Source organism: Gouania willdenowi, chromosome 8 (genome assembly GCF_900634775.1).
Source record: "Gouania willdenowi chromosome 8, fGouWil2.1, whole genome shotgun sequence".
In the NCBI taxonomy this organism is placed as follows: domain Eukaryota; kingdom Metazoa; phylum Chordata; class Actinopteri; order Blenniiformes; family Gobiesocidae; genus Gouania; species Gouania willdenowi.
The window spans coordinates 34,203,814-34,215,535 of NC_041051.1; the positions used below are offsets into that span (position 1 = coordinate 34,203,814).

Genomic DNA, 11,722 nt, shown 5'->3' on the forward strand with positions numbered 1-11,722 from the left:
TTTTAAGTAAAAAAGACAAAGATGTTCTTTACTTTAATATTACAAACATCAGCAAAGACATCAGACTTTTCACAGGCTTTTTATTTCAATATGTGCTCACATTGTTTTTTAGAGTTCACCTTAAAAACAAATGTTCAAAATCAAGAAAATACAGCTTTAAGTGTGTAACATTATCCATTCACACACACACACATACAGTGTGTGTGTGTGTGTCCCTTTAGAACTGAGTGACAAATAAACTTCACGTGTTACATTGTGATGTGTTACCAGAGGAGGACGACAGCTCTGGACTCTGAGGACTTGTCTTACTTCTTGCCATGTGTCGTCTTACTTTTGGAGCCGTTTGCTTTGTCTTTTTTTCGGCCCCTTCCTTTTTCTCGGTATTGGCCTGATAGTGAAGATGACGGTGAAATGATCGGAGATGTGGTGGTTCCAAATCGATGGCTCTGGGATTTCAACGTTTCTGCCAATGACGAGGTCCAGGGTGTGTCCGTAGCGCTGTGTCGAACCTTCAACGTACTGATTGAAGCCATAACCCCCCAGGAAGTCCAGGAAGCGTCTGGTCCTGGTTCTCCGTTCGTCATCCACCCAGATGTTGAAGTCCCCGACAAGGACGATGGAAGGGTGCTCTTCATAAACCGCATCCAGCAACATCTGGAAGTCCCGCATAAATTCGTCGAACTGGACCAGGTTCCCGCCTGGACGGCGGTACACGTTGATGACAAGGACCGGCTCGTTCCACTGCGGGTGAGTTAGCAGGATGCCCATGAACTCAAAGGTGGTGATGTGGAACTGATGTCGGTGGGTCAGCCACTCGTGCATCAGTCCCCTATGGAAGTGCACGCCCACGCCGCCTCCACGCCGCCCCCTTGGCCGGTGGTAGTAGTCAAAGCCTTCCGGTAGGTTTTGCTGAAGAACTGCGTCTTCGTTGTCTCTCTGTAGCCACGTCTCACACGTCAGCAACGCGTCAAGGCCATTCTGTGTGATCAGGTTTCCGATCTTAGACATCTTATGCTTCGCCGAGCACACGTTCTGAAGGCCAACCTTTACAGGCGTAGCATTTACATCACTGCTCTCTTCATCATCCTTCTCTTCGTTGCTCTCATCATCCTCGGTATCTTCCTCATTTTCGTCGCTCTCCTCATTTTCATCCTCATCTTCGTTTCTCTCATCATCCTCGGTATCTTCCTCATTTTCATCCTCATCTTCGTGCTCCTGGTCTCTTTCACCTGACTCGCTCTCTTCTTCGTCCTCCTCTTGTTCGTTTTCTTCTTCCTTTTCATTCTCTTCATCATCCTCTTCTTCATTGTTGTCTACCATCTCCTCTAAAACCTCCCTGTGAACAAAGAGTATGAACATGAACATGAGGGTTTGGGGTAGAGGAGGAGCTTAGTGTTGATTGGTTAGTCTTAAAGGATCTAAGGTAAAGATGGTGAGAGGGGTATGTGTTGATGATGGAGGTGAAGAACCTACTGAATCTGTTCCAGCTGCTCTCCCAGCATTCTGTTCATCTTATCCAATGTGTCTGCTGTGTCCCTCAGGGATTGGCTGGCCTCAGTCACATGGTTCTTCTCGATTAGCTCGGTCCAGCTGTCGATCGCTTCTTTTAGCGCAAACACCATTCCCACGGCAGCCCCCACCGCCTGGAGACACACATCCCATCACTGTGTGTGTGTGTGTGTGTGTGTGTGTGTGTGTGTGTGTGTGTGTGTGTGTGTGTGTGTTACCAAGGCTCCTCCCTTCATGACTGCCTTGAGTCCGACTGAAGACATTTTCATGGCGAGTCTTCTTGCTCCTTCTGCCAGGAGAATTTCAAATTTCTTCCCTCCAGTTTTGAGGGAGAAGAAGGCCAACACTCCGGCGTAGGTGATGGCCAGAGTATGAGTAAGGACCTGCATTTTCCGATGTTGTCCCACAGAGAAGGAGCCGTGAAGGTAGCGCAGGTTGATGGGTTTCTTCAGCCCTCTTCGTCGCGCCATGGCTGTAACAATCTCCGCCATGACGTGGTGCTCAAGCTCGTCGGGATCGGCGGACGGTTTGGTCTCCATCCTCTCGTTCTTTAGCTTCTGGTAGAGCTCCTGGATTTTCTCCGAGATGGTGCTGCTCTCTTGATTCTGGCTCTCGGCTTCCTTCATGGTGCTGCTGGAGCAGAACTCCTCGGTCAATTTGCTTCCCACCTGGAGGGTCAATCCTGCGCCGCCTACCACCGATCCCACGGTAAGTAAAAGGGGAGCAGCAGCTCCACCGGTGAGCAGGGTGAGCCCTCCTGCACCGAGCAGACAGGCCGAGCCCACCACGGAGTAAACACTGCCTACACAGTCCGCGGCGTTACATTTCTCCCTCAGCGACTCCAGCTCCCGGGCCAGCTTTTTTAGCTCCTTAGCACAGAGCTCCCTCTGCTTCATCCAGGAGAACATCAGCTCCAGAAGCTCATCTGCCGTCCCCATGATGTCCTTGGATTCTCCAATCAGAGAGCAGCGTGCACGAAAACCTGAAAGAAGCAGAGGACACTACCTTCACTAAAACCATTAGATCTACTAATGTTTGGTTCTGGAGCTTTGGTGGTTTATGAACCAAAGTATTGTTAATAAAGGCCCAGTAGGGGGCAGTGATAAACCAAGTCAAGCTGTTGGAAGATTGAAACATTTCCTGGTCCCTGGTTGATGCTTTTATGGAAACACAACAGCAATGGAAACTTTAGGAACAATTCAGCTTCTCACCACTGGGGGAGGGGGCACTAGTGCAAATTAGAGGAGTTGGAAAACAAGACTTCATACAATATTTTTTCTGTATTGTTTTGACAATATTAGACAGATGATACCTATAACTATAACTCCCATGTCCTGGGGTAATCACACACAGGTGAAACTAGTGATGCTGATGAGCTCAGGAACAACAGGAAAGAAAATAAAAAACATCAATGATATCAAGTCTGTATTATTGTTGTGATTTTATGTTTACAATTACCATCAGAGTGCAACAGTAAAGCTGAGTTCATGCTTCTGCGTCACGTCCACGCCGTGGCTACGGCTAGCCCTCTGCATTGACGCAGACCCCTACATCAACATGTGCTCATTTGATCTATAAAACTCACATAGACACATTTCATTCACACATTTCCAGAGACCCTCCATTGGTCTACTCACTAAACGTTCTGTGAACTTCAAAACAAGAGCCCTATTTACAAAAGAGTTTAAAAAACTAATGGAAGACGAGACGAGATGTTTTTATTTTTGAAAAAGAGATGTTTCACTTTTAGCTTGAAGCCGGTCCCAATGCATCATGGGACGGTTGAGTATGACTAGTGTTAATGATGTCTTACTACTAAGAGTTAGGGCTGGGTATCGCCAGGTACCTCACTATACGATACATCACAATATTTTTGCTCTACGACGATGCAGTGATAATCGATATATCAGTAAATTTCATCCGCGATACATTACGATATCTGTGTCATTTATAAAATTCAGAATTTATCTACTGCACTAAATTCATTTCACAGGAATTATAAAACATTGTCAATCATTTTCACATGACTGACAGTAAAACACAGTGTGTACAGCACATGAACACACACTGACCACAACTAGTCACATGACCTTGCGTTATGTTTACGTATTTAAAGGAAAACTGATACTAAATAATGTTTCGCCAAAATAGTGTTAGTAATGTTTGTGCAAATTAACTTTAAATCATATAATTAAAACAAAATTAATGCAGAAAATAGTCATTTCAGTGCTAATATTATTAACTTCTCTGTAAACATGGACACATATCAGTGCTGAATGAAATGGTTTTATGAAAACTGGCACATTTCACTGCATATGAAACATAAACATATCAGTCAGTACATTATCCAGTATCTATGGTCTCATCTACAACAACATGTAACTTTTCCTACAGATCTACTGTAGCTCTGATGAGATGTTAACACACACTGAGCAGGTGAAGCTGCTGCTCTACACGAGAAACAGACGTAGTTTCAGAGACACATTAAAGTTAAGCAGGCACTGGTGGGCTCTGTGTTTAGGAGTCACTGGTTATTTATGTAGTTTTTTGGCAGTTTAAATGTGGTTTCAGGTGATTTAGGAGCTGTTTAACGCAGCCAGGACAGGAGGAGGAGGGTGCCCCTAATAAACACTCTCCAGAAACACGTATTCCCATAAAAAAAGGTTCCTTCCTTCTCACAGAGACTCAATTTATGCCGATTCTGTCCATTTGATTTCGTCCGCGATTGCGTTAACATGGATTTTATATGACCCTATACTTCATTTGTGTAATAGGAAGGATAATATATATATATATTTAAAAATAAATAAAAATAAATATTGATGTTTGGCGCCAGTGAATCGATAACGTATCGCTAGACGAAACATCGCGAAATATCGAGATATTGTCACTCTCCTCGTATGTACGTAGTATGAGTACTACTCATACTACGTACATACGTACTACTCATATTAATGTACCACTCATGCTAAGTGTGATGTCTAAATGAGTATATAGTGCTTTCACATTAGATCGTATGAATAGATTGAGCATGTGGGAAATACCAGGATGTTTACTATATGGGGACATTTTTAAGTATGCACGGTGGACACACTAGTCATACTCAACCATCCCATGATGCATTGGGAGCTGAATGTAAAATGGTCCTGGGACCGGCTTCAAACTAAAAATCAAACATCCTCTTTTTAAAATAAAAGCATCTCTGGTTTTTTAATCTTTTGTAAATAGGGCTCTTGTTTTGAAGTCAACAGGAAGTTTAGTCAGTAGCACAACAGAGGGTCTCTGAAAATGTGTGAATGAATTGTGTCTACGTGTCGCCCTCAGTATGTGATTGGTGGTTATTTTGGTCAACGTATGTCCACACATGCACACGCACATACAGTATACAGTATATATACTGAGTAATACTTTAATTGTAATTGAGCAAAAACATTTAGTACTCGCCCAACCTCTGCTGCAGACAGTGTGTGTGTGTGTGTGTGTGTGTGTGTGTGTGTGTGTGTGTGTGTGTGTGTGTGTGTGTGTGTGTGCGTGTGTGTGTGTGTGTGTGCGTGTGTGTGTGTGTGTGTGTGTGTGTGTGTTTCCTGCTGATTTCACATTTAGATGTGACTTGTAATTTACAGTAATGTCACTGTTATCTCCGCCTGCTAAAGCTATTTTTGTGGTAAACAAGCAGAGACAAGCCCCGCCTCCTGCGTGTGTGTTATCTACTGTACAGCAGCTGCTGGACAGGAAGGGTGTGTGTGTGTTATCCACCCTTAAAAACAACACTTCAAGTCTGATAAACGGAGCCTAAGTTTCATGTTTGATTAAACTCGTACAGTGCTAGCAGGAAGTATGTATTCATATAGTGGGAGGAGCTTAGGTAGAGTTGTCAATTATGTCCAAATGAGTAATTGTTTGAAGGTTGGATGTACAGATAGGTGTACATACTCTGTACTCTGTAGTGTTATAAAGGGGTTTATGGGGGTTTGAATGTTAACAACGTTGTAATGGCGTATAAAGTGATTAGCTAGATTACCTCGTTACTGAAAAAACCCGCTGTTATTCCAAACACTGGTTATTTGTGGAAAAAGTGCAAATTAAGTGTTTGAATATGATCGCTTCACAGATTTTTTATTATTTTAATCCTGATTTTTATTTATTTATTTTTTTAGATCTCTCCTGCTGACTAATGCTGACTAATGCTGACTAATGCTGACTAATGCTGACTAATGCTGACCATTTCTTTCTCCTCTGGTTTGGTTTGAAGCCAAACATTTTACGTCCTTTATCAGAGCGATTGGAGCATCCCCATACAGCACAGCAAACTGTATGACAAGTTATTATTGTTTCTGACTTATTATTTAATGAATTTATCTTGGTACATAAGTGCATAGTAAAAACTCTAATGTGTATATTTATATATGTATGAACATGATAAATATGTTTTGTGTCCTGTCTGGATGTGGTGTTTGTTAATGACCCCTTTCATTTTTTTTTAAGGAAATTAAAGAAAATTCAAAGCAATACATCCTGTATACAACACATATTAACACATTTTAAACAAATTAATATTTCTTAACTATGTAAAAAAAAAAAAAAAAAAGCAGGTAAGCTGTTTACATTAATTATTAATATAAATTTACGTTAGGAAAACAAATATTTATAGAACCACATAAACATATATTGTTTATACACATACATATGACGGTGTACTGTATACATGTTGTCAATCAATGCAGTTATTGATGATAAATAACCTAAAATCCCAGTTATGTCACTAGGAATCAATGGATTCAAATGACTCATCAATAACTTCAGGGAACAAATTCAGTTTTACATGAATCACGTGACGGTCAAATATTTTGGACTTCCGTTGTCACAACTCTCTCTTTATAGGGCTCTGCCGCAGCCTTAAAAGGGCCACATTTGATTGGCTGATGAGGGTGCCCGTCAGACAACTCAGCCAATCAGAACGGGCAGGTGGGCGGGCTTTACCGTTAGGTTGAACAGAAGTTTCCTCTTCACTGCCCCACGTTTTGATTTCACATTGACATATTTTTACAAGAAAAGTAAATATTTCACAAATATTGCTGTAAATCTGGTCAAAAGTAACGTAAAAAAAAAATCACATACGTTTTTTAAACATGGTTTGTTGCAAATAGTTTGTTTTTTTTCCTCTAAGAAACTTCTCACTGCAGGATTACACGTTACCACAACAACCTAAATGTAGTTTATTTTATTTACAAACGCCAACAAATATGAAATGATCTGAGAGCAGAGTTTAATCAGCTTATGTAATATTGATACGTCACGTGATCATTAAGCAACCAAATACCGTTACATGAAGTTACAAACATACACACGTGCACAAACACTAACCTGTGTGTGTGTGTGTGTGTGTGTGTGTGTGTGTGTGTGTGTGTGTGTGTGTGTGTGTGTGTGTGTGTGTGTGTGTGTGTGTGTGTGTGTGTTGACTCACCGTGTGTGTTTCTGCGGCTCCGAACCGAATAAGAACCTTTGCTGCTGAAAGTGAAAATAAGAAGATGATCCACCCCTAAGACCCCCCCCCCCCCCCCCCCACACACACACACACACACACACACACACACACACACACACATTCTTTTTTATTCTTATTTTTAACTCTTTTGTAAATAGGGCTCTTATTTTGAAGTTATATATATATATATATATATATATATATATATATATATATATATATATATATATATAAACTCTTCCTCACCCACTGTGGGCGGTCTCTCTCTCTCTCTCTCTCTCTCTCTCTCTCTCTCTTTTGTCCTCCAAGCTCAGGTCCTCTACCAGAGGCCTGAGATCTTGAGGGTTCTTCAGTATCTTTGCTGTTCCTAGAACTGCACTTTTCTGGACTGAGATGTCTGATGTATTTCCTGGGATCTGCTGGAGCCACTCCTCCAGTTTGGGGGTCACTGCCCCGAGTGCCCCAATGACCACGGGCACCACTGATGTCTTCACCCTCCAGGTTTTCTCCAACTCTTCTCTGAGCCCCTGGTATTTTTCTAGTTTCTCGTGTTCCTTTTTCCTGATGTTGAAGTCACTCGGTGTTGCTATGACAACCACAACAGCTTTCCTCTGCTCTTTGTCCACCACCACAATGTCTGGTTGGTTCTCCATTACCATTCTGTCTGTCTGTATCTGGAAGTCCCACAGGATCTTGGCTCGGTCATTCTCTACCACCTTTGGAGGTGTTTCCCACTTTGACCTTGGGGTTTCCAGCCCATACTCTGCACAGATGTTCCTGTACACTATACCAGTCACTTGGTTATGGAGCTCCATGTAAGCTTTCCCTGCCAGCATCTTACACCCTGCAGTTATGTGCTGGATTGTCTCATTGGCCTCTTTGCACAGTCTACACCTGGGGTCTTGTCTGGTGTGGTAGATCTGGGCCTCTATTGCTCTGGTGCTCAAGGCCTGCTCCTGTGCAGCCATGATGAGTGTCTCTGTGCTGTCCTTTAGTCCAGCTCTGTCTAGACATTGGTACCATTTCCTGATATCCACCACTTCAGTTATGTTTGGGTGGTACATCCCATGTAGGGGCTTGTCCTCCCATGATGGAACCTCCAGCACCTCATCTTCTGTTCCCCATTGTCTGAGACATTCACTGAGCACGTCATCTGTTGGAGCCTTGTCCTTGATGTACTTATGGATCTTGGATGTTTCATCCTAGATAGTGTCTCTCACACTCACTAGTTCTCGTCCTCCTTCCTTACGGCTAGCGTACAGTCTCAGGGTGCTGGGTTTGGGGTGGAACCCTCCGTGCATGATTAGGAGCTTTCGTGTCTTAACATCTGTGGTCTGTATCTCATCCTTTGGCCAGCTTATTATTCCTGCAGGGTATCTGATTACTGGCAGGGCGTAGCTGTTTATTGCCCGGGACTTGTTCTTCCCATTGAGCTGGCTTCTTAGGACACGCCTTACTCGTTGGAGGTATTTGGCCGTAGCCACTTTACTTGTCACCTCTTCGAGGTTGTCATTTGCTTGTGGGATTCCGAGGTACTTGTAACTGTCCTCAATGTCTGCTATTGTTCCTTCTGGGAGTGAGACCTCTTCTGTATGGACTACCTTCCCTCTCTTAGTCACCATCCGACCACACTTCTCTAGTCTGAATGACATCCCAATGTCTGCGCTGTAGATCTGGGTGGTATAGATCAGTGAGTCGATTTCTCGCTCATTCTTAGCGTACAGCGTGATGTCATCCATGTAGAGGAAGTGACTGATGGTGGCCCAGTTCCTGAGTCGGTATCCATAGCCAGTCTTGTTGATTTTTTGGCTGAGGGGGTTCAGACTTATGCAGAACAGCAGTGGGGACAGGGCGTCTCCTTGGAATATGCCATATTTGATGGAGACTTGTGCAAGTGGCTTCAAGGGTGGTTTTCCACAGCCTCATCGAGTTTGCAATGAAGGCTTTTAGAGTCCTGTTGATGTTGTATAGCTCCAGGCATTCAATGATTCCAGGCAGTGCTCAGGTTAGTATGTATATATATTTATATATATATATAGCAACATCGTGAGCACCTCCTAGTGGCGAGAGGGAGATAAAAATCAGCCTTTTTTGTATGTTTTATTATACAATATGAACAGTGGCGGATGCTTTAAGACTACAAGGGAACCTCAGCTTCCCCTAAAATCAGTGGTCAAATATGTAGTGTTGTGTGTACATTTCATTGACTAAATATATGACAGAACACATGTATGTTTAGTTCAGAATCAGCTTCTTATAACAGGAAACTGACAGTGACAGCGTGACGTTCTTCATTCATTACCGCAGCGTCACAGTGTTAATAAACAGTGGTGAAGTTCAGCTTCAATTGACTTCAATGGGAGAAGATTTAGTGGTTGATCCACTGCAGTCAAACTAGACGCTCATTGGATAAATGCTCGGTTATGACGCACTTAGTCCCGCCCATCGGACGCCGGGCTTCACAGGAGGTCTATGGAGCAGTGGGCTGGATCTGTCTGTTCCGGACGCTGGAATAATGGATGATGATTGGATGATCTGTCTCAGGCTAATTCAATTTTGATTGACAGTGAAATGAGCCAATCAGAGAGTATGACGTTGTAAGCACACAGGCGGGTTTTTCAAATATTTCAGTCCGTTGCTCTGTGTTGACACGGAGACTTTGCTGATCCTCTCATAGCGAATCAACTTCTGACAAACCTAGTGTCTGTTTTTGGTGTTTGTGGAGACTGTTACTGCTTGTGTTGTGAGACTTTTGACCAAACACTCACACTCCAGTGCGTGTGTGTGTGATAATCTACAAATAGTTGTTGACAACAAAATGTGAATTCTACTAGAATTCACATTTAAATAAACAGATACATTTTCTGAAGTAGGCAGAAAATGAGCTTCCCCTGCATGAAAGACCAGCAGCCGCCACTGAATATGAACTACTGCACATAGTCAAATAGTATAATAAATAATGAAACTGTTTGATATCCTGTTTACAACCAAATTAGGTTTGTTTACATACAACAATATTCATAAAGAACTTAAATTAATAACATCAGTCTGTTAGAAACATAGTTTTTAGGATTTAAAACAAACACATTTACTATGTGTGTGTGTGTGTGTGTGTGTGTTTACATTTAGACGTAACTTGTAAGAAGTCACTGTTATCTCCGCCTGCTGCTTATTTCTGTTGTAAACAAGCAGAGACAAGACCCGCCTCCTGTGTGTGTGTGTGTGTGTGTGTGTGTGTGTGTGTGTGTGTGTGTGTGTGTGTGTGTGTGTGTGTGTGTGTGTGTGTGTGTGTGTGTGTGTGTGTGTGTGTGTGTGTGTGTGTGTGTGTGTGTGTGTGTGTGTGTGTGTGTGTGATCCACCCTTAAAAACAAGTCTGATAAACAGAGCCAAAGTTTTATGTTTAATGAAATGTTTGTGGTTCTATTTCAAAATATTTCTTTTTTTAATACTTGAAATGTATTAGTTTTTTTTATGAACAGAGAAACATAAACAATAAACAGTGTAACTACGTTAACAATCAGAAACTTGTGCTGTCTTTGTTATTGTTTTGTTTTATTTTTGCCATGTTTATTATTTTTCTATTTCCTCTTTGTTTTAGGGTTTTTCTTTTTTTTTTTCTTTTTTCTTTCTTGTCAATGTACTGTATGTTTATAAAATCGAAAATGTATAAATAAAATATTAAAAAAAAAAAAAAAAAAAAAAGTGACTTCCCAAATATTTTCCCAGAATATTTGAATTTTTGGGCAATTCCAAAAAATGTGGTGGTGGTCCGCTCCATCATTCCCACGACTTCTCCAACATGTACGGCTCATTGATGTGAAATGTGTGGATATTTTATAAAAGTGGACAATAATCTTCTAGCAAAATTTACACCATTACATGAACAGGAAGTAGAGGAGACAGTTTCACACGTTATTTTATCATTCAATTCTTTTTCTCATCTCTCCCTGATGTAGTTTGTGGTCTCTTATAATTCCTTGATAAAGTCAGTTTGTTGTCTGTTATGCTACAGTAGGTGTTAATGCCTTTATTGACCCAGTGTTTAAAGAATCCATCTGGTTGGGTTTGAATTCTGTGTCATAGAACTTTTTTAACCTGGTCCCATAAATGTAGTAGTTTTATTACTTCAAACCAAGTATTTAAGGTGAGTGAGGTGAAGGTGTTTTTGATAAGTTATGGTTAGTTTATAAGGGAAGAGACATAACTCCTCCCTCTTTGCTGATAATTAAGCTACTGTATTTCATTCTTGCTTTTTTCCCGTTCCAATCTGCCTGTCCCACTCCTGCAACAGGAAGTGACATAAATATGTACAGAACTCTGGGTAAAATGGACATTTGTATGCACTGAGGTTCATCAGGTGTGTTGACCAGTTACTGAGGTCTTTGATTGTTTTGTTAATTGTTTCATATTTTTTTGTATATAAGTCAACAATATTCAAAGATATTAAATTGCTTTATGAGTCCAATCAATGGACAGTTTTTGTTGAAGCTCAGGTGGTGGGTAATAATTGAATGTTAATATCTTGGTCTATATCCATAGTACTGTATGTACCAAATCTGTCAAGAAGATCCAAAAGGGTAGGATATTTCATAATATTTCATGAGATGTCTCACTATGGGACGCACTCCATCTGCAACCCCTCAGAAGCAATTTTCTCAATCTGCCAATCCTGATTGGCTAGTGAAACATGTCTGTCCGCCAGGGACACTCCCATCTCCTATAAGAGGA

The 11,722-nt window shown here is 41.6% G+C and overlaps 1 protein-coding gene across 1 annotated transcript; it reads right to left on the reverse strand.

The window, feature by feature from the left end:
- Positions 1-63: 63 nt before the first annotated feature.
- On the reverse strand, positions 64-7,033 carry LOC114468093 (uncharacterized). Its single transcript, XM_028454784.1, has 4 exons — positions 6,974-7,033; positions 1,728-2,491; positions 1,474-1,643; positions 64-1,336 (listed from the first exon to the last, which is right to left on the reverse strand). The coding sequence occupies exons 2-4, from the start codon at positions 2,445-2,447 to the stop codon at positions 328-330; spliced, it is 1,899 nt and encodes a 632-aa protein (XP_028310585.1). The 5' UTR covers positions 2,448-2,491; positions 6,974-7,033; the 3' UTR covers positions 64-327.
- Between the last annotated feature and the right edge of the window lie 4,689 nt (positions 7,034-11,722).

Excerpts from the sequence above, each read along its gene's own strand:
- LOC114468093 (XM_028454784.1), bottom strand. The coding sequence starts at position 2,447 with ATGGGGACGGCAGATGAGCTTCTGGAGCTGATGTTCTCCTGGATGAAG. Across the intron at positions 1,644-1,727 it reads TCATGAAGGGAGGAGCCTTG|GCGGTGGGGGCTGCCGTGGG; the intron begins GTAACACACACA and ends GTGTGTCTCCAG. Across the intron at positions 1,337-1,473 it reads GAGCAGCTGGAACAGATTCA|GGAGGTTTTAGAGGAGATGG; the intron begins GTAGGTTCTTCA and ends CTTTGTTCACAG.